Source organism: Drosophila yakuba, chromosome X (assembly GCF_016746365.2).
Source record: "Drosophila yakuba strain Tai18E2 chromosome X, Prin_Dyak_Tai18E2_2.1, whole genome shotgun sequence".
NCBI classification, from domain to species: domain Eukaryota; kingdom Metazoa; phylum Arthropoda; class Insecta; order Diptera; family Drosophilidae; genus Drosophila; species Drosophila yakuba.
This window is the reverse complement of record NC_052526.2, coordinates 12,379,172-12,401,289: the sequence shown is the minus strand read 5'-3', so window position 1 is coordinate 12,401,289 and position 22,118 is coordinate 12,379,172. Positions and strand designations below refer to the sequence as shown.

At 54.5% G+C, this 22,118-nt stretch overlaps 8 protein-coding genes across 9 annotated transcripts; 3 read left to right on the top strand and 5 right to left on the bottom strand.

Annotated features, from left to right (window-relative positions):
• Positions 1-2,289: 2,289 nt before the first annotated feature.
• LOC6525195 (probable ATP-dependent RNA helicase DHX34) lies at positions 2,290-7,127 on the bottom strand. Its single transcript, XM_002100997.4, has 7 exons — positions 6,480-7,127; positions 5,881-6,417; positions 5,456-5,826; positions 5,196-5,393; positions 4,199-5,127; positions 3,908-4,140; positions 2,290-2,907 (listed from the first exon to the last, which is right to left on the bottom strand). Exons 1-7 carry the CDS (start codon positions 7,051-7,053, stop codon positions 2,327-2,329), a joined length of 3,423 nt encoding a protein of 1,140 aa, XP_002101033.1. The 5' UTR covers positions 7,054-7,127; the 3' UTR covers positions 2,290-2,326.
• LOC6525196 (RING finger protein narya) lies at positions 2,902-3,869 on the top strand. The gene has a single exon (XM_002100998.3). The coding sequence runs from the start codon at positions 3,155-3,157 to the stop codon at positions 3,782-3,784; it is 630 nt and encodes a 209-aa protein (XP_002101034.1). The 5' UTR covers positions 2,902-3,154; the 3' UTR covers positions 3,785-3,869.
• Positions 7,128-7,179: 52 nt separating the features above from the next.
• On the bottom strand, positions 7,180-7,766 carry LOC6525194 (28S ribosomal protein S14, mitochondrial). Its single transcript, XM_002100996.3, has 2 exons — positions 7,616-7,766; positions 7,180-7,555 (listed from the first exon to the last, which is right to left on the bottom strand). The coding sequence occupies exons 1-2, from the start codon at positions 7,676-7,678 to the stop codon at positions 7,232-7,234; spliced, it is 387 nt and encodes a 128-aa protein (XP_002101032.1). The 5' UTR covers positions 7,679-7,766; the 3' UTR covers positions 7,180-7,231.
• A 310-nt stretch (positions 7,767-8,076) lies between these two features.
• Positions 8,077-12,422, top strand: LOC6525193 (N-alpha-acetyltransferase 16, NatA auxiliary subunit). The gene is made up of 6 exons (XM_002100995.3): positions 8,077-8,481; positions 8,824-9,312; positions 9,404-10,191; positions 10,255-10,682; positions 10,775-11,427; positions 11,509-12,422. The coding sequence occupies exons 1-6, from the start codon at positions 8,425-8,427 to the stop codon at positions 11,764-11,766; spliced, it is 2,673 nt and encodes an 890-aa protein (XP_002101031.1). The 5' UTR covers positions 8,077-8,424; the 3' UTR covers positions 11,767-12,422.
• A 237-nt stretch (positions 12,423-12,659) lies between these two features.
• On the bottom strand, positions 12,660-13,368 carry LOC6525192. The gene is made up of 2 exons (XM_002100994.3): positions 13,091-13,368; positions 12,660-13,028 (listed from the first exon to the last, which is right to left on the bottom strand). Exons 1-2 carry the CDS (start codon positions 13,167-13,169, stop codon positions 12,715-12,717), a joined length of 393 nt encoding a protein of 130 aa, XP_002101030.2. The 5' UTR covers positions 13,170-13,368; the 3' UTR covers positions 12,660-12,714.
• A 150-nt stretch (positions 13,369-13,518) lies between these two features.
• Positions 13,519-19,795, bottom strand: LOC6525191 (5'-3' exoribonuclease 1). Of its 2 annotated transcripts, none has more exons than XM_039371699.2 (12): positions 19,555-19,795; positions 18,395-19,489; positions 18,004-18,312; positions 17,173-17,637; positions 16,846-17,114; positions 16,447-16,766; positions 15,491-16,384; positions 14,874-15,430; positions 14,304-14,813; positions 14,133-14,234; positions 13,991-14,071; positions 13,519-13,925 (listed from the first exon to the last, which is right to left on the bottom strand). In XM_039371699.2, the coding sequence occupies exons 1-12, from the start codon at positions 19,627-19,629 to the stop codon at positions 13,854-13,856; spliced, it is 4,749 nt and encodes a 1,582-aa protein (XP_039227633.1). In that variant the 5' UTR covers positions 19,630-19,795; the 3' UTR covers positions 13,519-13,853. The 2 variants fall into 2 exon arrangements, with proteins under 2 accessions (XP_039227633.1, XP_039227634.1); XM_039371700.1 differs by having other exon boundaries at positions 13,991-14,068; positions 19,555-19,794.
• A 333-nt stretch (positions 19,796-20,128) lies between these two features.
• Positions 20,129-21,100, top strand: LOC6525190 (NADH dehydrogenase [ubiquinone] iron-sulfur protein 4, mitochondrial). The gene is made up of 3 exons (XM_002100992.4): positions 20,129-20,309; positions 20,400-20,723; positions 20,797-21,100. Exons 1-3 carry the CDS (start codon positions 20,260-20,262, stop codon positions 20,975-20,977), a joined length of 555 nt encoding a protein of 184 aa, XP_002101028.1. The 5' UTR covers positions 20,129-20,259; the 3' UTR covers positions 20,978-21,100.
• LOC6525189 (transcription initiation factor TFIID subunit 1) lies at positions 21,016-22,118 on the bottom strand. The gene has a single exon (XM_002100991.4). The coding sequence runs from the start codon at positions 22,101-22,103 to the stop codon at positions 21,150-21,152; it is 954 nt and encodes a 317-aa protein (XP_002101027.1). The 5' UTR covers positions 22,104-22,118; the 3' UTR covers positions 21,016-21,149.

Sequence of the window (22,118 nt, the reverse complement as noted above, 5' to 3'; positions counted from 1 at the left end):
CCAGGTGTTTTCTTACTCGAACGCGACTTTCTTTCAGCCACCACATATTCACAGGTTGCTCAACTATTTTCTGCAGTGTATGTCGCCAGTCATATATGTCAATTATAAGTAAGATAGCTGAAAGTATTTCGTTACCAAATACTAAATACTAAATAATACTAAAAATACTAAATAGCACTTAGTACCAAATACTAAATAATACTAAAAATACTAAATAACACTTAGTACCAAATACTAAATACTAAATAATACTAAATACTTAATACTAAAAAATACTAAATAATACCAAAATATAGGTGCCCTCCTCTGCGCTTCTCAAAAGTTCTACATAAGCAAACCACTTTTTCGATCTTTTTAAAAATAAAAATACTAAATGTGAGTGAGTGGTGCAGTGATTTTAAGTGGCAGCAGAGGATACTAAAATGTGATCTCGACCTACTGGAGGAAGAGCCTGAGCTAGCCATTTTCCAGGAGCTACAACCAGCTGTGAGCTCTGACGTGGAAAGAGCTTGAGGAAAGGGGTGAGTACCTGGCGTCTGCGAGACACCCGAGTGTTTACGAGAAATAAATAAGTGTTTTAGCCACACATAACTTATTGGGCACTTACTTTTTTCTGTCAGTTTGCCTTCTCTATCCTTTCTTAAAAGTGCCGAATGCATTTATTCGGGTGCACGAACACCAGAGTGCTTGCAGACACCCGAATATTTTGAGCGGGTGTTTGTAAGTACCCGCGATGACCGGTGTGAGTGGCACCCGACACTCAAATGTGTTGAGTGTGAGTAGGGTGGAAAAAAGTGCCACTCTTGTAGTTTTCTGTTAAGGAACATAAAACTTATATTGAAATCAACTTTTAAACAAGCCAGTGTCTGTGTGTGTGTGTGTGTGTGCGTAAAGGACAGCATGCTGCACACGCCCGAAAGCATGCAACACTTTTTTGTAAGACATCGCAGAATGTTGCCCAAAAGTTTCTTGTTATTCCATTTACTTGTATCGGCAAAGAGCATGCTGTTTTTCAGCAGAAATGTGCAGCACGAATGTATATAATTGACCAGCATTAACGGAAATGTCGTTGTAGCCATGTAACACGAAAAATCTAGGTCTCCGGTACAAGGATCCTCCGCCAAATGAACCAGGACTTCTGGCACACCACGCGAAATGGCGTACTGTCTACTTTTTTAATGCATTTAATGGATATTTGTTTGCAACACACAACGCATTTCAGAACATTGTCTTGGCGCACTTAAGTAGGCAATGCATTTTGTAACAAGCTAGCAGTGGGTATCCCACAGTCGTGTAACTCAGTTCCATCCTTCTTTCTTGGGAAAAAGCGGACAAGCAAGCTAAGGGAAGCAAGGCACAGAGCTCGACAGTAACAACAATGTAGTTCCAAGGAAGCAGACAGCCGGGCGAAGCAGAGGGAGCGAGCTGCCCTGCCGAGGAAGCGCACAACTATATCTGAAAATTGGACAGCTTGACAGCCAAAGACCTTTTCATAAACAAGCGCAGCTTCTGTGTCCTGAGATTAGGACAACAACAGCACGGGCGATAGGAGCGTCGCATTAAGGTGCAGATCCAATACAAATCTCTAAATCCGTTTTGTCATCGTCCTAAGCTAAAAACTATTTTGTGAGCTACAAAATTGTGCAAAAAGACAATCCCACTCCCAATCCCATTGCAAAAGGGTGACGAATTCTGAAAGCTCTGTTGTCAGTCGAAAATTCAAGTCTTGACTCCTGACAACTTCACAAATTACAATTTGTTTAAATAAGCAGCGCCACTTAAGCATCAACCTATTGTATAGCTAACAGGCATAGCTATCAAATCACATATTTCGTGTCGGATAATTTATTCTATAAATTCATTCTTTGACCAATTTGATTAAAATGGAAATTTCCCGTCGGCTTCAATGGCAATTGAATGGGTTATAATTGATTTTAATTAAAAATGCCATTGTTTTGGCCCAAAACCGGAACATTTTTGGTTGGAAAAACAGAATAATAACTTCTGGCTAACATTTAACGGTGTGTTTTTTTCATCATAACGTGGCTGAAGGGTCCCTGAATTAAAGCCAGCTAACATTTCCCATTACTTGTTAGTTTATTTTCAAAAATAAGTTTAAAAAAATGTCGGCAAATTTAAACATTTTATTTCCAGGCGTAATACGAGTATCACGGTTTTTAATATCAAAGCCCTTTCGTTTTCGATGACTGTTTCCTGACCCAAAAGTTAATTTGTTTTGTTAAAAGTTTCTAGTGCGTCAAATAAGCGCATTTAAAATATACTTTCTTGTCTGTTTTCGTATAGGCAATTGATTTTATTCAGTCGATTACTTGTTATTTCGGCACTGCTTTTTGTGCCGCAGGATGTCGATCTTAGACAGCTTCAACTCCCTGTTGCAGGTGTCGCAGTAATAGCCGCCGGAGGAGTGGGAGCGTGAGCTCGTGGGTGCCTCTGTTGAGGTCTCCGCGCTAGTTGGTTTCGATTTTTGGCCCTGCGCCTTGCGACCCTTGCATTTGGGTCGGTGCACCAGCTGCTCCAGCACATCGAACTCCTCGAGTTCGAGATCGCAGCGCGTGCACTTCCATGGCTCTGCCCGTAGAGCCGCGTCCATGGCCAACGTCCACTGCTGCTCAGCCAAGCAGCTGTACACCACGTGCTCCGATACGTTGAGGCCGCCCTTTTCTTCGTTCGGGGTCATGGGATAGTCGACGGCAAAGGGGTTCTCCTTGAGCTCCGTGAGTCGTGTCGAGGGGGCCTGGTGAGAGTAGAGCCTCTTGATATCGGCGGGAAGTAGCCGGCGAATCGTATAGGCCACGTCCAGCGCCATATAGTCCACAAGATCGTGCCACAGCGTGCTGCTCCTGTCGTCACTTGAATGGGAAGGTGCTTCCTGTTTGCTGTTGAGGTCTGCAAATTGGAAAGTATTAATGCAAATATCGCGTTTCCATCATTTTATGGTTCAATATATGCTTTAAAATATCATGGTGAAAAATCTTTAAATTTGAATACACCACAACCAATAGTATGGTGAAAAGGTCTGTTGACAGAGTAGCCAGACCGCTGAATTAGGAACCGCTAGACTTAACTGAATATCAAAGTAACAACTTTTGAAGAAACAAACGTCCAAAGCGCAGAAAAAAAATTATTGTTTAATATGTTTCGAGTGCATTGCAATAAGTGCTTTCTTCATCGCAAAACTGATCCGGCCGTGCCCTTCCACTTGACCCAGTGCCGGCACGTGATCTGCGCCCCCTGTTTGGGCCAATCCTCGCAAGAAAGGAAGTGCCCACTGTGCGGCCGGGCGCTCAAAACGATCCAGATCAACCGGGAAATGCCCACCTGCGTGGCCAACTACTTCGAGGATCCCCTGCGCTTCCAGCAGATGTACCGCAAGATCAGCAAGTTCCAGGCAGACCAGCGGGCATCGGACAACCTGGGTTTCTACCGCCAGTTGCAGCAGCTGGAGCAGAATAAGCGCCAGCTGGAGGGCTTTTGCAAGATGGAGGCGCAGCTGAACCAGAAGGTCGTGGAGGAAAAGAAGCGGATTGCCGAAATACGCACCTACATCGCTTACCACGAGGATGCGCAGAAAAGGCGCCGGCACAGCACGGGCGAAAGATCCCATACGCCGGAGTTCAAGGAAGCCTGGAACACATCTGTCAGCACTTCGGACCAAACCCAGTCGGATAAGCCCTTCAATAGCTTCTGCCCAGACGCGAATATGGATTCCCGCCCAACGCGGAGGAGATCGTTTGGCGGTGACACTAAAGACCTTCGCCTTTAATCATTTCGATTACTTGTCCGACCTTTTTTAGGAATTCTAAGACTATAATGATATAAAACTACTTTCATCTACCTATAAATCTTCATCCGCCCAGTAGCTTAAATATTCCCGAGGAGCACTTACCGTCTAGCTTGGCGTAAAGCAGCCTGCTCCAGCGTCGGCGCAACTCGATGGCCCGACTAAGAAGCTCCATACCGCTGCCGGGCGTGGGCAGATCCAGTCCCAGCCAACCGTCGCAGACGATCTGGGTGATGCCCGCGTTCGTGTCGATGGCGAAACTAAAGAGCAATAGCGTCTGTGCAGCCGGCAGGCGGATGCAGTTGATCAGATAGGGCTTCGCGGTCTCCAGCAGCGATCTGTGGAGTAGTTTTGGGGGATTGGTATGGGGCTACAATTCCCTACTGCCGCACTTACTGGTAGCAGAGCAGCTGGTGGCGCTCGCTGAGCGGCTGCTTGGGCGTGTAGAAGTCCGGCTTGGGCAGCAGATCGCTGTCGGCCAGCTTGAGCAGCTCGAAGTGCTTGGCGAAGTGCGAGTTGGGGTGCTGCAGCAGGAAGGGCTTGAGCCGCGTGTGGAAGAACTGCTGGCCACCGCCCTTGCAGTAGTTGAACTCGTCGCTGATGGCCAGCTGTGGATAGAAACCGCAGCCGAGCAGCAGCTTCATTAGCACAACGTCGCGGTGTCGGTCGAGCCGCGCCGAACGCTCCAGCAGCGACAGCTGGCGAGGATCGAACCGCAGCCGGAAGTCCACGTCCCGCATGTCGTCGCCCTGTGGCTCATCCCGCTCCTCCTCGTCCTCCGCTGCCCTTCCAGCGCTGTGCTTAAGCAACTTGCGCTGACGGGGTTGCTCAAATCGCTGGCGGCGTTTCATGGCTTTCAGATGGCGCAGCTCACCATGCCGCGTGGCGCGCTCGGCACTGGTTAGCTGGGAGTCCGAACCGCTGGCCACCACCATACCGCAGCCCTCGAGGATGCGCTGGAACTGCTGACGCAGCTTGGTCACCTCATAGAATCGCTGCTCCTCGATGCCCAAGCGGCGGCACCACTGCCGAGTGCCATCGCGCCGCATCTTGAGCTGCACCCACTCGCGGTAGAGGCGCACCAGGGTGAAGATATCGCCCTGATCGGACTCCAGCGACTCCCGCTCGCGCACGCAGCGCTGGTCTGTATGGGCACGATTCGTCAGCGGATTCTGCACGCTCAGCATGGCGGCCAGGGTCAGCAGCTGCTCCACCTCGGGGAACACACAGCCCATGAGCAGCATCTTGCCGATGGATAGCTCCACGGGCAAGTTGGCCAGCGAGCTGCCCAATGGTGTGATCTTCTCCTCCACGCTGAGAGCGCTCTGCGAATAGAGATTAAAGACCAGGTTGAATTGGGGTTTACATAATTGAGTATCGGGGAAATGCTCACGTGTTGCTTAAGTGCCAGAATGGTCTGCTCTATGCGCTCCGTTTCCGGTGCCTCAATGAAGGGAAAGGCCCTGACGTCGGGCAGCCCCATGGACACCATCTGCAGCAGCATCGTGTCGAGCGGCACACGGTAGATTTCCGGAGTGGGATAGGCTTCGAAAGCGTTGAATTGCTCCGCGGTGTAGAGCCGGAAACAGACCTGCGGCCGGAAGGTGTGGATGTATGAGAAATGAAGCGAGCGTGGGTTAGGTACTAGCTTACACCTGGTCCAGTGCGCCCAGCACGACCCTTGCGCTGATCCGCAGACGACTTGGACACCCAGAACTCCTTCAGGCGCTGGCCCTTGCATATGGCGTCATAGCTCATCTCCTTGACCTTGCCCGAATCGACCACGAACCGCACGCCGTCCACGGTGAGCGACGTTTCGGCTATGTTGGTAGACACAATACACTTGCGCATGCCCTCGGGCGCGTAGTCAAACACCTTGCCTTGCTCCGCCATCGCTTGGCCACTGTGCAGCGGCAGGACAAGCCAGTGAGTCTGTTCGGTGGCGTACTCTTGGACGGCCTCCACAACTGATTCGATTTCGTTCACGCCGCTAACGAAGATAAGCACGTCGCCGCGCTCGGTGGCTGGGTAAAATGTTTATCAGTGGAGTCCTACAGGAACATGATAGCTAAACTTACTTGGATACTGCTGGTCAATAAGGCTGAGCACCTGGACAAATGGCGCCGGGTCGATCCGGGTACCCTTAAAGCGTTTGGATTCCGCCGTCGCTTGTCCCGCCTTTAGTTCCAGTGCAGGAGGCGGCAGGTAACGCAGCTTGATAGGGAAGAGGCGTCCCGGCACCTGCACCAGCCGTGCGCCCTCTTCGCGGAAGTAGCCGTGGAAGAGCTCCACGTTGATGGTGGCAGACATGAGTATCAGCTTCAGTTGCGGCCGCGCCCTTAGCAGGCACTTGGTCACACCCAGTAGGAAGTCACCAAACAAGTTGCGCTCGTGGATTTCGTCCAAAATGAGGGCGTCGTACTGGTCGAGGTTGGCGGCAACCGCCAGTTGCCGCAGCAGCAGGCCCTCCGTGATAAAAATGATGTTGGTGAGCTGCGTCCGGCTGCGTTCAAATCGGATCTGGAAGGCCACCCGACTGCCGTAGTCGTCCAGCAGCTCGTGCGCCACCCGCTTGCACAGGGAGACGCAGGCCAAGCGCCGCGGCTGGGTGCAAGCTACGGCATTACAGGATCGGGTCATTAATAAGAAAACGTCGGAGTGAAAGAGGCGAGCTCACCAATGCTGCGGTAGCCAAAGTCGTAGAGAAACTGGGGCACCTGTGTGGACTTGCCGCAGCCCGTGTCACCGGCCACTATGACCACGCGGGACGTGTCCAGAGCCTCGCGCAAGTCCTGCCGGAAACGGGCAATGGGGAGATTGCGTTGTGACTGCCGCAGCTTTCGGATGCGCTGGAACTTTTCCGCCTGGCGGAAGTCTAGGTACACCAGCAGGAGATGCCGGAACTGAGCCTGCATTTCGTTGTCCGCCTCCTGTAGCAGTTCGTCAGCGTCCAATCGCAATGCCAAGTGCTTGCTGCGGTGATACGGGTGCACACTGGTCAGCTCCGCCTCCGCGAGCCGGTGCGGCAGCATGGGTCGGCCCGTGGAGAGCATCATGTGCTCGTACTTGGCCACGAACTTCCAGAAGTCTGCCTCGTTCTCCACCAGACTCCTGCCTGCCTGGCGGCTCTTGGCCTGCAGCAGGCCCGACAGCTCCGCCTTGCGGTCCAAGAAACTGAACTCGATCAGGTTGAGTTGTGTCCTGTGGCCGGTGGAGGCATACCAATCTGTCGTCTTTGATTTCCGGGACATTTTCGCCGGAGCAAAATAACTTCCAAAACTTGTATTTACTTCTCCCGGCAGCGTCCGATATCACTGTTATCGATAGGCTGTCAGCTGTGCAGGAACCCAAACCGATAAAAAAAAAATGCTGGAAAGTGGATGACTACTAACATGTTTTATTTCCCTAGATTGCTAACAGGAGTCGGCGTTACCACATGGCACGCTGCACGCCGGACAGCTTGTTGTAGTCGGCGAGGTGGCGCCACACGATTCGACTAAGCCTGTACTTGTGGACGACTCCGCGCGGCCGTGACGTAAGCGCACAGCGTTCCCTCACCCGGACGAGCGATGAGTCCCGTGGAAAGGCAGCGATCTCGGCGTCGGCCACCTCGCGCAGCTCCGGCGGCAGGATGTCGTTCTTGCGCAGCGAGTTGATCCGTAGTCGCTCCACGGCGTTCTCCTTGACGCACTTGCGCCGCTTGACATCGCGAATCATCTTCCAATCGGCGTACTTGGTGCGCACCTGCTGCAGCTGTTGGGACAATGGGCTGAGTATTACTTTCGCCTCCTTGGGAATACGTCGTTTACTTACCCCGCAGCCGGCTATCTGCACGGACTGGCACACAAAACCCCCGATCCTGGCCAAAGAATTCATGTTGTTGCTTCCGCCGGTGGTCTTCTTCTTGCCAATTTACTTTGTTCACTATCGTGTTGGGTTAGTATCGCACGGGACTTTCGATAGGCAACAGCTGTTGTGTTCATTGCTTATTATTTTCGAACACGAAAGCTGGGCAATGTAAAAGCAAATACGATGGCGGAGCATGCTGGGTGGAATCTATTACGAATATAAATGAAAAGCTAGCTGGCCTTTGGCCTTTCAGAACAAGTTTTAATTAACAAATCACTTGCTTTACATAACCGTCAAGCAGCGCGATTCAAAACAAGCGCGTTCACACCCATTCGCAACGGCGTGCGATTACCATTGCCATTCACCGCGACGCGCGTGCACGCGTGTGTCAGTGTGCGTGCGCCATTGCGTGCATGTGCACAGTCGAGCTTGCCAGTGTGCGTGTGTGTGGCCGTCTCACGTCGATTTAGAAATTTGCTCGTGCCCGTGCTCGCAGTTTGCCGTTCGCCGTTCGACGTTTTCGCCTTGTGTGTGGTGTGTCTACTCCGTATAGTCTGCCAATCGAGTCCAGCTCCGCTTCCGAGCAGCAGCAGAAGAGGCATCGCATCTCAGCTCAGCTCCGCTCAGCTCGCTGATCCACAGATCCCGCAGTCCGGTGCAATTCACGGCCAGGCGAAAACCCAGTCCCAGTCAGCAGCTGAGGAAGAACAAGAACGACCAAGCAGAAGAAGAAGCAGCAGGCCGAAGAGAGGAGCAGCCGCAGCCTTGCAGAGATGCCTTCCAGCGATCCCCTGCCGCCCAAGGAGGGTGCGCTCTTCCGCAAGCTACTTGTAAGCCGGTGCAGGTGCCCCTGCTGCCCCAGCCCTCCCCCTACCCACAATAACTCCGCTGTGCAGCCCCCTCCCTCCATTCCTGCCTTTGGCCGGCTTCGGCATCCATGTGCTTTTTCGCCCAAGTCAGGTTGGAGAGTGCCTATTTTTGGCAGAAGCAATCCGGAGGCGATGCCTCCGCTGCTCGAGATGTGCGACAACGGCGGGCCATCGCGGGCCCTGCTCAACCGCCGACGTTTGTGCTCGGCCCGCTGGTCGCATAACCTCAAAATCCGCAGTGCGCGGGATGCGAGAAACTTTGACTAAAACCTTTTTCCCCTCTGTGTCCCCCGTACCAAACAGAAATGCTACGAACTGAAGCAGTACAAAAATGGCCTTAAACTGGCCAAGCAGATCCTGTCCAACCCCAAGTACACGGAGCACGGCGAGACGCTGGCCATGAAGGGGCTCACCCTGAACGGACTGGGTCGCCGCGAGGAGGCCTACAAGTATGTGCGTCTGGGTCTGCGCAACGACCTGCGCTCCCACGTCTGCTGGCACGTCTACGGACTGCTTCAGCGTAGCGACAAGAAGTACGACGAGGCCATCAAGTGCTACCGCAACGCGCTCAAGTGGGAGAAGGACAACCTGCAGATCCTGAAGGACCTGTCGCTCCTCCAGATCCAAATGCGCGACCTCGAGGGCTACAAGGAGACGCGCCACCACCTGTTCACGCTGCGTCCCTCGCAGCACGCCTCCTGGATCGGTTTCGCCATGAGCTACCATCTGCTGCGTGACTACGACATGGCCAACAGCATCCTGGAGACGTTCAGCCAGTCGCAGACGTCGATTGTATGTACCTTGTTGCCTGCCGATCCCATCGTGTATTCCAATACATCTAAACTTTCGTCTCTCTCGTTCCATGTTTCTGCTCCACGGGCAGGAGGCGCACGATTACCGCCACTCGGAGCTGCTGCTCTACCAGAACCAGATACTCATCGAGTCGGATCGTCTGCAGCAGGCCGTGGACCACCTGACCAAGTACCAGGCCCAGATCGTCGACAAGCTGGCCGTTCGCGAGACCATGGGCGATCTGTACATTAAGCTGCAGCAGCAGGAGAAGGCTGTGCCCATCTTTGAGTCTCTGATCCGCCGCAATCCAGAGAACGTGCTCTACTACGAGCAGTACATTGCCGCCCGCCAGGTGACCGACTCAAGTGCCGTCGTGTCGATTTATCGCGTGTTCCAGGAGCAGTATCCGCGCGCCCTTTGCCCTCGCCGCCTGCCTTTGAACATCGCCAACGGCGCCGAGTTCCGCGTCGTGACCGACGAGTACCTGCGCCGCGGTCTGCGTAAGGGCATTCCGCCGCTATTTGTCAACGTGCGCACTCTGCACCAGATTCCGGAGAAGGCGGCCGTCATCGAGGAGCTGGCGCTGCAGTATTTCGAGAACCTTACCCGTTCCGGCCACTTTTCTCGCGAAGATGCCGACGCCGGGGTTCCCGTCGAGCCGGCCTCGGCTCTGGTGTGGACGGCACTGTTTCTGGCGCAGCACTACGACTACATGCGTGATACGGACCGCGCACTGGAGTACATCAATGTGGCGATCGATCATACGCCAACACTCATTGAGCTGCTCATCACCAAGGGTCGTATCTTCAAGCATGCCGGCGATCCCGTGGAGGCGTACGTCTGGCTGGAGGAAGCCCAGAGCATGGACACGGCGGATCGGTGAGTGTGCGCGTCCCTTGCATAGACTTGCTGATGGTAACCATCAATGTGTTTCCCCCGCAGCTACATCAATTCGAAGTGCGCCAAGTACATGCTGCGCGCCAACATGGTGCAGGAGGCAGAGGAGATCTGCGCGAAGTTCACCCGCGAGGGTGTCTCCGCCATGGATAACTTGAACGAGATGCAGTGCATGTGGTTCCAGACGGAGTGTGCCCTGGCCTATCAGCGCATGGGTCGCTGGGGCGAGTCGTTGAAGAAGTGCCACGAGGTGGAGCGCCACTTTGCCGAGATTGTCGAAGACCAGTTCGATTTTCACACCTACTGCATGCGTAAAATGACGCTGCGTGCCTACGTTGGCTTGCTGCGACTGGAGGACGTGCTGCGCCAGCATCCATTCTATTTCAAGGCGGCCAAGTGCGCAATCGAGGTGTACATTCGTCTGTACGACAAGCCGCTTAAGTCAGAGACAACCATTGAGGAGATTGACATTGGTACGTACACTGTACCCTGGCAGTTCCCTATTAGTTCCCTTGCTCTCTTGCCCGTTTACTCAGCTGGATCACTTGGTTATTCTTCGTTACAGAGAACCTGCCCCCCTCGGAACTGAAGAAGCTGCGCAGCAAACAGCGCAAGGCCAAGAAGAAAGCCGAGCTGGAGAGTGCGCAGGCCGCACAGGCGCAGGTGAAGCGCGAGCAGCACCAGAAGTCGAAGCAGCAGGCGAACCAGGAGACCGACCCCGATGCTCCGCAGTTGGACGAGCTGGTGGCCGAGAAGCTGGAGCGCACGGACGATCCGCTGGAGAAGGCCATTGACTTCTTGAAGCCGCTGCAGCAGCTGGCTAAGGAGCGCATCGAGACGCACCTGCTGGCCTTCGAGGTGTACTACCGCAAGAATAAACTGCTCCTAATGCTGCAGTGCATCCGGCGCGCTCGCGCCGTCGATCCCGCGCACCCCGAAGTCCACAGCTGCATTATTCGCTTCGTTAAGTCGTTAACCATCGCCGCCAAGGAGCAGCCGTTCAATGAGCACGTACAACAGGTGCTGGACAAGGCCACCAAAGAACTGATAGGCAGCAAGACGCCCCAGCAGCTCAACGACGAGTTCATTGCCAAACACAACGCTTCCATACTGCATTTATACGAGGGCGCCCGCAGTCTGTACGAGCTGGACAATAGTAAAAAGGCCGCCGCCATCAAGCTGGTCACTAGCTTCAACCTGACCAAGCTCCGGCTGGAGGTAAGTGATTGCCAAACCCATTGGCCCACCCATTGATTGACCCCTGTTGTTCACCCATGCAATTTGAATTGTGTTCCGCAGGAGGCCACCAAAATCTACACAGCGTTGCGGGACGGCGATGTGTTTGGCGAGTGCGAGGCAGAGGCCGCTTCCTATCAGCAGGCGTGCCACGAACGTTTCCAGTACGCCCGAATCTTTCGCAATGTCGAGGAGCTGGAGGCTCAGCTGCAGGAGAAGGAGGCCGCCAAGCTGCGCGCCGAGGAGGAGCAGCAGCAGTTGATTCACGTTGATTCTAGTGAACCGGTGTCCGTTTTGGCAACGGCAGCGGCAGCGTCTTAGGACCAAACAAGACTGCTAACTGATACCCGGGCCTGCAAAGTTAGTAACAGCAACCACAGATCTGCGGCCACCACACCAACAAACACAACAAAAGCAACAATAACGAGAAGTGAAGCGAACCTAACTAACAACCAACAATATGAACAGGAATAAGCTTAGCTCTATAAACAACGGCAACCACAATAAAATTCACTATTAACAACAACAACAAACCAAGTGCTATGATGAGGAGGCCACGCCGCTCTAGGCATGGCCGAGTTTATCTGATCGGATCGGATCGGATCTGATCTGTTACGGCGGTTGGCTTGGCGGTGTGCCCTTCCCGTCACCCGTCCGCAAGGCAGATCCACACAGCATCCTACAATGCATCCTACAATGGTTTCGGCCGAGGACAAGTCGATGAGGAATCCGGTGCGACATGGTGCGAAGGTGATATGTGGGAGTCGTGGCAAGTCGAACGTCCGGCACCGCGAACCATGTAGTTATCCAAGTTGTTGTATCCACTGTTGTGGGATTTCTAAAACTGAATCAAATGGAACCTTTGTTGACAACACCCGCTGGCTTTCTTAACAACACCTTATTTTTTATTATTTTTAACGAATGCATTGTATGTACATATGAAGTCGTAATTAATTATACGCAAATCAAAACCTTAATTCGTAAGCAACGACAAGTCTTCTAATTCTGAGCAAATTATGGCAAATAGTGACAGCACTCCGCTGGATGCGTTGTGCATCCTTGACTCTTGTGTCCCAGCTATTCGCAGTCTATATATTTGATTTGCTGATCCGAGCGATTTGCCCTGGTTAAGCAATATATACATATATACTCCTGACCATTCCCTATACAAGTCGGTTGACTGCATCCAACTAAGAACTAAGAACATGCTTGCATATGTGTGTAACGACGCCATATTTTATTAGGAACAACAAAGTCACGCAGGAGCTCTCACTCCTCGGGTAAATCCGTCAGATTGAGGACACGCGGCTTGTAGTTGAGTTTGAAAAACCGACAAAGCTTCGGTCGAGTCTGCACTGGGGTCGACTGCTCCGCAAGGGCGTGCTCATGCCGGCAGACCTTGACGAAACTCTCGGGTATCCGCTTCTTCATGGTGATTGGCACCGCCACTGACCCCGCTGCAGTGATGTACCGCTCGGGGTCCTTCCATCCTGGCAGGGAAAGCTTTTTCTCGATCTCCAGCATGACCTCCTCGGAGGGCAGCTCGCTGGCGCTGTACTTTTGCTCTGGTTCTTGTGCTTGTTCTAAGGGAAAGAACCACAAGAAGGGTAGTGACCACACTAGGAGCAGAAGATTCGTTCCATACCTGCCATTTTTCTTTTCATCGTTTTGGGGACAACCTGCTCGCCAAGATTTCGCAATCGAAGTGACACATTGGCGGCCATTTTAACGTTAGCCTGTCAAAAAGTATCGCACGCAGGCATGCAGGATTGCCTAGCTTCTGCCAGGGCTAACTCCTAGCCTCCCTGAACTGGCAATTGCCTAGAAGAAGCCTCCTAGTTCCGATGTTTGATTTGAATGGATTGTCGAAAGAATGCATTTGAACTTTAACTGACAGCCCAACTTGACGAAGGCCTTGCAGTTTTCCGGAAATGCAAACCATTCAAAAAATGTGAGGGAATCACATCAGCAACGAGCAGCGTTGATAGTTCCAGGTTTATTCAGAAAAAACACGTCCACTAAAACAGATCCCTTGCAACAATGGTCCCAATGGTCTTCAGTAGCAAAAGAAAATGTGGGGAAAAGTTGAATTTATTACAAGAAAATAAAATGATGAGTCAGTCTCATTTCGGTATTCACATAACCCACAACTCTAAGAAAAGCAGTCTATCGTATGCGGCAATTCGAGTGCCTCGCACAGACTAGGATATAGAAATAAGGTAATATAAGGTGTAGGTTCCAGTAACTTTGCATTCCTACAGTTAGGTGGGTCTTAAGAATACGCGTTTGTCAACTTTCTAAGTTTGGGCGTGGGCCGTTGGGCGTTGGACGTTGGAAGTTGGGTCTTAGGTTTTGGGATTCATAATTGATTAATTCATTGAGTGGGCCCCAAGCTGCGTAATATCGTCTCAATGCATTATGTATTCCAAATCGAATTTGGCGCCAATGCGAGGCACTCGCTGTTTCCTCAGCTTCGTCGCCTGCAACAGAATCAAATTTGATGAGTAAATGATGCAGTCATAACTATAACTCTCTCTCCTATCACCTGGGATGATGACGATGCTGTGGGCGCATTCGCACTGCCTGATGAGACCGCATCAGATTCAGACTGCGACGTCGGCGGCTGCTGGACGGAGGGGTATCGTATCATTACGGGCATCACGGCTTTGACTTGCAGCAATGCTCACCTGAATCTTCAGCGTTTGCATCAGTCCAATCGCCTGTTCGCCTGCTGATTGTTCCGGAAGACTAGAACTGGGCTTCGTGTCTGTGGTTTCGTGCGTCGATTGCTGCAACACAGGCGTAAAACAAAGATTCTTGAATTGACAGCCCTATTCCCACCGCGTTAGTTTTCTTACGACATCGATGTCCTGGTTACCGGTTGGTTGGACGCGACTTGATTTCTTGGGACGGTACGCCTGTATGGGCACAAAATCTTGTATCGATGAGTAGCGCGGTGCCGTATTGTTGACCTCCGTCAGCTGCTGGTACGGCTGTTGGTACGGCTGCTGTTGCTGGTACGGGTGATATGGGTGGTGCTGCTTCTGCTGGTGCTGGTGGTGCATGCGCACGTTGTTGTTGAAGGCGCTCTGCGCAGCCATGTTCTTGTTGGGACGCGGCTGATTTCCGTTGTTGAAGCCAGAGTGGAATGCGTTGGCGTGCTGCATCTGCGGGCGCATCCGCTGTTGCGACTGCCTCTTTGCCGGACCACCCAACGGTGGCTGATCCAAGTCCGCTCCAGTCGGGCCGCTTCTGAACCACTGCTGGCTCTTAATACGCTCAGTCTCCACCTGTGCGTGCGCCTGCTGTTGCTGTTGCTGTTGCTTCTGCGCCTCCTGCTGCCAAAAGAGCGGTGGCTTGGGCAGATTCTGCAATGAAACGTGGTTAGCTGAATGGAGAAGAGGCACATCTGAGCAGGGAGCAGTTACGGGCATTTGTCCCGGCAGTGGAGCTTGTTGCGGTGGCAGTAGTGGTGGATGTGGCTGCTGCGCCGGCTCCTGTGGTGGCTGCGAGTCCTGGTCCTTCTTTAAGCCTAACAACGACATGAGCGCCAAAGTTTGAGCCTGCGGCGTCACCGTGGCGGACGGGACAGCAGTGGATGTAGTGGACGCAGTGGCAGCTTCTGTGGGCGGAACAACAAAGGAACTTCCGCCTTGTTGACGGGACCGATTCTGGCGCCAATTATCTGGCGTGGGCTGCGGCTTGGCTGTTGGGGCACTGACCCGTTTCCGCCAGTTGGCAGCCTGGGGCGGCGGCACCGGTTGTGGCTCCGGCTCTGGCTTGTACGAATCCGTCCTGGCCTTTGAGTCGCCACGCGTTTTCACGAACTCGTCACAAATTTGGGTCTTCATCGTGATCGGAACCCAGGTCGACCCTGCTGCGGTCACATAGCGACTGCTGCTCGCGCGGACTGGCTCGTTCCGTGTCCTGTTCTGCTGAGGATCCCTCGCCGACTGTGCGCTGTCGTTCTGCTTCTCTGCTTGCTCTGCATGGGCGAAGAAGTTGGAGCATTGTCATGTATCTACGTAATTCCAATCTCACTTACCGTCCGTGTTGATGATCACCAGGGCGTTCTCAGGGACCTTGTAGACTCGGTCTTGGGCGATGCCGTGGATGTCATTGCAGTTCGGAACGGGCTTGTCGAACAGCACCTCGCAGAAGGTGTCGACGGCATGGACGCACTCCAAGCGGACCGGGTTGGGATCCGTAACGGGGTGGATGCCAATCACGGTGCCCTTAATGCCCACAGGTACCATGTAAATGGTGCGTACGATGACGACGCGGTCAAATAGACGCACTGGTCGCCGTGGTCGGTAGGCTTCTGGCAGTGTGACATTGGGCTTGATGAGCAGATGCGGCTTCACCTGCAGCTTAACATCCTTGACGGGCAGTGAGCGCAGCTCTTCGACGGCGGCCATCAGGAGCTCGACGGTCTCGCGGCAGACCGTCTTGGAGCCGCAGGCGATGCGCTCCACTTTCATGTGCGGCTGCTGGCGCACCCAGTTGGCCAGTTCCTCGACGCGATGCTGGCCCACCTCATCGGGGAACACGTCCTCTTCGAAGACGTACTCGGCGCGATCGTTGGAGTCGCCGAAGAAGGTGATCACGTCTGGGTAACGCTCGCAATAGTCGCGCATCAGATCGAGGGCCAGGCTGGAGTAGAACCACTGGTTGTTCGTGCGGCAGCAGTAGCCCGCGCGCTCCTCGTTCTGGCGTGGATACTTGAGCTGCAGGCCAATGTTGTGCTTGGTCACGTTCTCCATCTTCTGCCGCCGCGGACCGAGCACCACCCACACGGTGCCAGTTAGGCGTCCCAGGGCGCGCCCACTGATCCTCAGCAAGTGGCAGACCTGGTAGGTGCTCAGGTAGTCCCGGTCGCGCTCCTCCTGCAGCAGACGTGCCGCCTTTACCTCCGGTTCCGGTCGGACCCTGATGTTGACTGCGGAGATAAAGGGATGGGATGATGGGTTGTCTTGGCTTGGCTTGGCGGGACGGACTTACCCTGAATGCGGCCGTTGGTGTAGGCCAGCAGTGGGTCCTGCACAGTGCCCTCGCTGCCGTAATACGGATCGGTGATCAAGAAGATCGTGCTGCCGGCGGGAAAGAAGTCCTCCACGTTGCGGAACTGCTTGCGCATGTTCTCCCGCACCGCCAGTTCGGCCACCACGCCCTGGGCGGGATAGCCGGTGACGGAGCTGCTCCACGAGTCGCGCACCTTCAGTGCCCCCTTGGCGCCGAACTCCGTCGATCTGCCGGCGAAGGTGCGCACATAGACGAGCACGTCATAGTTGGCAAACTGTATACCCATGCGGGTGGTAAAGCTACCAGGAGAAAGGAGGAGAACGAAGAAGGAGCATTAGCAGCGGAACTGCAGGCGCAGGCGGCGGCTTCAAACTCAACTGTTCCTGCAGCGTCTTGCACTCCGAATCGAAACGCCGCGAATCGTTCTGCGCGATTCCCTCCACGTCGACGCGCTGATCCCGCGTGGCCACGCGCACCACCTTCGCCTTGACGAGATGCGGCCAGCCGATGTGCACCACTTGCTCCAGGTACTGGCCGGCTACCGCCTCCAGGGTGTCCTCCAGCTGACGCTTGCGCGGCTTCAGCACCATGTTCTGGTTGCGACTGACCTGTTCGAACACCTTGACGCGATCGTGGCGCAGCTCGAACTGGAAAATAGGAAGCATATTAGAGGCGGGCAGGAAGATGCGTTCAGGCGTCACTCACGTCGAAGGGCAGATGCTGCATGGTGGGGAATCCCGGGAAGAAGACGTGCCTCGCCGCATTCGGCAGCTCAACGCACACGCTGTGCGGCAGATTGAGCGCGATTTCGCGCGACCACTTGGCCACCTCCGTGCAGTAGAGCTCAGGAAGGGCCCGCAGCGGCGGATGCGCTGGCATGGGACCCTGCGCCTCGGCACTGTAGTTGTACAGGTACATGGGACCGTGTCGGTTGCGTTCCCGCTCCGCCAGCGACAGCTGCGCCTCGCATGGCAGCATGGCGGCCAGCAGACGCCGCTCGTCGATGAAGGGTATCAGCACCACCGCCTCCCAGTCGTGCTTCTTGCCATTGAGGTCGCTCTCGAACTCCAGTGGATAGAACTCGGCCAGCGGGCTGCTCGCCAGCAGCATGAGGTCGTGGTAGGCGACGGGGAGCAGTTTGGAGCTGGCCGCCGGTAGCACCGCCAGGAGCTGCATGTGGAAGATTACACGAAGTGCTTAAGTGTGTGCTAAGTACATATGTATGTAGATTTATGGGGAAAGTGTGACTCAATCGAAGTGGTTGAACGCAAGCTAAATGCATTTTATTACTTGTAGTGGCAATTGGTTAAGGAGACATGATCCACTCCTTGGAAGAATCTACCTTTAACCAAATGCTCTAGCAGTAGCATCGGATTAGAGGGAGACAGATAGATGATGCAATGGTGATAAGCAGATGATAGTCTAAGTTGTGTAGCTATGGTTTATCTTTGCGAAGTGATAAGCCTGACGGGATCGGATCACCATGACATCACCATGTTCTAGGTGATCTTTGATAGGGATCTTAAGGGAGCTCACCTGCTGGAATGGAAGAAAGGGCGTTCCCATCTGGAAGTCGATCTGCACCTGCTCGATGTTCCTGAGGTCGCTGATGAACGGCGCGTAGTGGAAGGGGTAGTACCAGTCCCAGGACTGCACGCCGCGGTAGTAGTAGTCGAGCACCCACTGCAGCGCGTTGACGTAGTGGTGGCCCAGTTCCTCTATCAGTTCGCCCTGCGGGTCCCGCTTGAACTTGTTGCGGTAGAAGTTGCGCTTGTAGTTCTTGAACTCGTTCATCAGGACGGCTTCCTCGTCGCTCCAGTCCTCCTCGCTGTCGTCCTCGTAGAGCTGTGGATGCAAAACAGCATTCAAGATTCAAGCATTCAATGGGCGAGCGTGGAGGATGGCAGACAGTGCCACAAGTGTATACCTTCATGCTTTCGTTGATGAGGGCTCCTAGGTCGGAGTCGATGTTCTGCGACTCGGTGATCTCCGCGACGTCGATGTCGAACGCCTCCGTCTTGGCGTTCATGTACTTGAGGTCGTCGGCGTGCTCCTTGAACTGCTCCAGCTCCACCTCGGTGAGGGCCGACATGAAGATCTGCAGGCGGTGCAGGTTGAGTTTGCCGTTCTCGTTGATGTTGCCGCCGAGGGTCGGGTAAATGCGGATGTAGGTGCGGTAGAGCAGCGGCAGTGCGTTGGAGGAGATGTGCAGGCACGGCAGGTGGGGAATGAAGTCGTTGCCGACCATGAAGCCCATCAGCACCCAGTCGTCGATGAGCTGCGCAACGTCCAACTTGCGCTCGGCGGTGCTCAGGGCGTCGAACTCCAGCTCCAGGTACTCGCGCAGCAGGCCCAGGTGCAGCAGAAAGAAGCGCGTCTCCTCCACCGAGGTGCGCTTCACGTTGCGCCCGAACTTGACCTCCTCGCGCAGCACCACGAAGTGCAGCTCGTGGGTGCAGAGGCCCAGGATGATCAGATCGGCGTCCAGGCCGTACAGGCAGTGTCGCGTGTTGGGATCAAAGTCCGGCTGCGCCTTCATGTACCGAATGTAGTCCATGATCTTGTGCTCACCCTCGCCGGGCGTCTCCTGGCCACTCAGGATCACGCTGCACCGCTGCCACAGCGGATCCGTTGATATCTTCGTCTTGAGGAAGGCGCGCAGTCCCTCCTGCAGCCGCACCATGAACTCGGTGCCCGGTGTGATGCAGTTGCTGTCGAAGCGCTCGTGCTCCCGCCGCTCGCCACGCTGCGCCGCCTTCGCCTCCAGCTGCTCCGCCTCGCGCGCCGACCGGAATCGCCGGCTGCGCTGTTGGTTCATCTTGGCGCGGGGCGCCACTCCGTCGACGGCCAGGAAGAAGAGTCGCTGCGGCTTGATCAGGTAGAACAGCTTGTCCACGTAGTTGAAGATGTCCTGGAATATCTGGTGCTCCTCCAGGTGAAAGTGAATGTTGTTGTCGTCCGGATGCGAGCAGTTGTGCACGATGCCGTTCATGTCCAGGTACAGGTTGTCGAACTCGGGTATCTGCAAAGTACATGGCATGACATGGCGGCCACAGCAACAGGCACATCCTCTCCAGCTTTACTTACGCTATGCTCCCGCGCCAACTCGCTGAGGCAAGGATATCGCTCGCTGATGTAGCGAAAGAACTTGGGGACACCCATGACGCTGCTGTGGATGTACTCTGGACTGTTCGGTGGCCGTGCTGCTTCACCTTTGTCAGTGCGAATTTAGGAGAACCGATTTGTGTTTTGGCCGAAAATTTGAAGTTTTATTCGTATCAACATGTATTGATTAACACCTTATTTGCAATTAGTAGGCGAGGCGTTGCCACACCGTTTCGCAGTCACCGTGTGGCAGGTACGGCGACTTTTGATGAATCGCGGAAAGAACAAAGACTGAAAGCCTTCAAATCGTTGGTTGGTATATATAGGTTATAAAGGGATCTTTTGCTAAACATTTTCTTCGCTAAGAGGCAGCTTTATTTTAACTGATTTTGGAAACTCGAATTACAACGAAATCAAAATTTTTGAAATATTCTGCCATCCCTGGCCACGGAACTAGTTCCACCGTTACTAGCTAAGACTCGAACCCAAGACTGTGCCCACAAGAGGGGCTACACTGTTTCCAATTGGAATGAAAACGCGCGCACACACAACTCGCCTGGTCACACTGGCTCTGGCGAACAGCTGTTTTCCCAACCGAAAAGCGCTTGTGTTCCAAATTTTACGTAATTCGTATTTTGAAGCCGATTTCAGCAGATTTGTGCCGTTTAGCCGCAACCGCCTAGCGAAATGTCGGCCCTCCGCCAAGTGATGTGCAGAAGCACCGCCTCCCTGCAGCTGTAGGTGTCTCCGCCTTGCCGGAGCAAGCGCATCCGTATGCATTCGACACATCCCCCATAATAATCCATTCTCGCATCTCGACACCGCAGGTACCAGGCCAACAGAGCAGCCGCTGCCCGCTGGGCATCCACCGCCTCGGTGGACGGCGGTCCGCTGGACCCCAAGACGGCCCTCGCCCGACCCGACGAGCTGGAGCAGCGGAACAAGCTGAGTGGCAAGATCACCGTGCCCACGGCCGTCAATCTCAGCCCGATCAGCGGCGTTCCGGAGGAGCACCTGCGGGAGCGGCGTGTGCGCATCCACATTCCGCCCAAGAACGCCATGCAGAGCGGCACGGACAACGTGAACACCTGGCAGATCGAGTTCGACAACCGCGAGCGCTGGGAGAACCCGCTTATGGGTTGGGCCTCCAGGTGAGTAGCAGCCGTCCGCCGCCGTGGCCACCTTGAGACCAATCCATTAATCAACCAACGTCTCGTGTTCCAGCGGCGATCCACTGTCCAACATGAACGTGCAGTTCGGATCTCAGGAGGAGGCCATCACGTTCTGCGAGCGAAACGGATGGCGTTGGTACGTCGACGGCGCCGAGAAGCCCAAAAAGGAGCGCGTCAAGAACTACGGCATCAACTTTGCCTGGAACAAGCGCACGCGCGTCTCCACCAAGTAGATGCCCCCCGCAGCTAGCCAGGATTACATAGACCACAATTATCTTATTTTTTTTTGCTTTGTTCATCATCTGAGTACCCAAATAAACAGTCGGCTGGACTCTAATGACCACAGCACCATGTAATGGCCGCCAGTTTCGATGCCAGTGAAAGGCGAGTGAATCACATACTCCGCTAATGACGAGAGGTGTGGGAGCGATGCTTCTTGTGGTGCTGCCCGCTGTGCTCCCGCTCTTCGCGACGCCTGTCTCTATGGCGCTGCCTCTCTTGACCGTGATCCCTGCTTCGACTGCGACTGCGGCTTCTTCTCCGGCTTTCACCACGATGCTTGTGCTGTTTGTGATGCATGTCCCGGTGCTCGAGGTGCCAGTCTCGGTGCTCCTGACGCTGGCTTCGATCCTTGCGCTCGTTGAGCCGCTCCGCTTGGTCGTTATGCCGCCCCCGGTGCTCCTGAGAGCGCTCCACTGGCCTATCGTGTCGCCCCTTGTGCTCCTGGTGCCGCTCAGTTTGCGATCTGTGCTGTGTTTGCTCATAGTGCCGTCCGCGGTGCTCCTGCAGTCGGTCCACTTGCTGAGGAAGACGCCCGCCGTGCTCCTGCTGCCACTGCCTCTCCAGCGCCTGCATCTGCAGGCCGACCAGCTGGTGCAGCTCCTCGTTGAGCGTGGGCTTGCTCTTGCGGTGGCGCCGCTGCTTCTTTCGCTCCCGCCGGGTTTCGCCCACCACCTCGGCGAAGGCGGCGTTGTCCTGGAACTGCGGGTGCTTCTTGGTGTGCTGCAGAACGTGCTCGTAGATGAGCAGCCGCTGACGCGCGTCGAGTCCCGCCTGCAGGTCATCAAAGGAGGCAGCAGGGAGCAGGAGGCGTCGTGCTCCCACAATACCCTGAATGGTCAAGTCATCAAGCTGAATGCAAAAGGCGGGATCGGTGCTGCAGGAGGCCGCCAATGGCAGTGGCTCCATCACTTTCGATGCCGTTGCGCCGTCCTTGTCATGCGTGCTGTGGTCACTCGCCGCCATCACCCCCCGCTCGCTCCAGCCGAAGCGCTTCAGGATGGCGTGCAGACGCTTCCTGCTGGCGGCCACAAAGAGGCGCAGCTGCTCTTGCTTTTTATCCACATCGTCGCCAGACATTTTTTAACCAGCGCG

What these genes read in the sequence shown, in the direction of transcription:
- LOC6525191 (XM_039371699.2), bottom strand. Translation starts at nt 19,629, where the DNA reads ATGGGTGTCCCCAAGTTCTTTCGCTACATCAGCGAGCGATATCCTTGC. An exon ending in GGTGATCATCAACACGGACG is followed by an intron (nt 15,431 to 15,490) that starts GTAAGTGAGATT and finishes TCGCCCATGCAG; the next exon opens with AGCAAGCAGAGAAGCAGAAC. An exon ending in GTAACCAGGACATCGATGTC is followed by an intron (nt 14,235 to 14,303) that starts GTAAGAAAACTA and finishes CCTGTGTTGCAG; the next exon opens with CAATCGACGCACGAAACCAC.
- LOC6525196 (XM_002100998.3), top strand. Translation starts at nt 3,155, where the DNA reads ATGTTTCGAGTGCATTGCAATAAGTGCTTTCTTCATCGCAAAACTGAT.
- LOC6525195 (XM_002100997.4), bottom strand. Translation starts at nt 7,053, where the DNA reads ATGTCCCGGAAATCAAAGACGACAGATTGGTATGCCTCCACCGGCCAC. An exon ending in CTGGGCGCACTGGACCAGGT is followed by an intron (nt 5,394 to 5,455) that starts GTAAGCTAGTAC and finishes TTCCGGCCGCAG; the next exon opens with GTCTGTTTCCGGCTCTACAC. An exon ending in CACCAGCTGCTCTGCTACCA is followed by an intron (nt 4,141 to 4,198) that starts GTAAGTGCGGCA and finishes ACTACTCCACAG; the next exon opens with ATCGCTGCTGGAGACCGCGA.
- LOC6525190 (XM_002100992.4), top strand. Translation starts at nt 20,260, where the DNA reads ATGTCGGCCCTCCGCCAAGTGATGTGCAGAAGCACCGCCTCCCTGCAG. An exon ending in AGCACCGCCTCCCTGCAGCT is followed by an intron (nt 20,310 to 20,399) that starts GTAGGTGTCTCC and finishes TCGACACCGCAG; the next exon opens with GTACCAGGCCAACAGAGCAG. An exon ending in CTTATGGGTTGGGCCTCCAG is followed by an intron (nt 20,724 to 20,796) that starts GTGAGTAGCAGC and finishes CTCGTGTTCCAG; the next exon opens with CGGCGATCCACTGTCCAACA.
- LOC6525194 (XM_002100996.3), bottom strand. Translation starts at nt 7,678, where the DNA reads ATGAATTCTTTGGCCAGGATCGGGGGTTTTGTGTGCCAGTCCGTGCAG. An exon ending in TGCAGATAGCCGGCTGCGGG is followed by an intron (nt 7,556 to 7,615) that starts GTAAGTAAACGA and finishes TTGTCCCAACAG; the next exon opens with CTGCAGCAGGTGCGCACCAA.
- LOC6525192 (XM_002100994.3), bottom strand. Translation starts at nt 13,169, where the DNA reads ATGGCCGCCAATGTGTCACTTCGATTGCGAAATCTTGGCGAGCAGGTT. An exon ending in GATGAAAAGAAAAATGGCAG is followed by an intron (nt 13,029 to 13,090) that starts GTATGGAACGAA and finishes TCTTTCCCTTAG; the next exon opens with AACAAGCACAAGAACCAGAG.
- LOC6525189 (XM_002100991.4), bottom strand. Translation starts at nt 22,103, where the DNA reads ATGTCTGGCGACGATGTGGATAAAAAGCAAGAGCAGCTGCGCCTCTTT.
- LOC6525193 (XM_002100995.3), top strand. Translation starts at nt 8,425, where the DNA reads ATGCCTTCCAGCGATCCCCTGCCGCCCAAGGAGGGTGCGCTCTTCCGC. An exon ending in CGCTCTTCCGCAAGCTACTT is followed by an intron (nt 8,482 to 8,823) that starts GTAAGCCGGTGC and finishes CGTACCAAACAG; the next exon opens with AAATGCTACGAACTGAAGCA. An exon ending in CATTGAGGAGATTGACATTG is followed by an intron (nt 10,683 to 10,774) that starts GTACGTACACTG and finishes TCTTCGTTACAG; the next exon opens with AGAACCTGCCCCCCTCGGAA.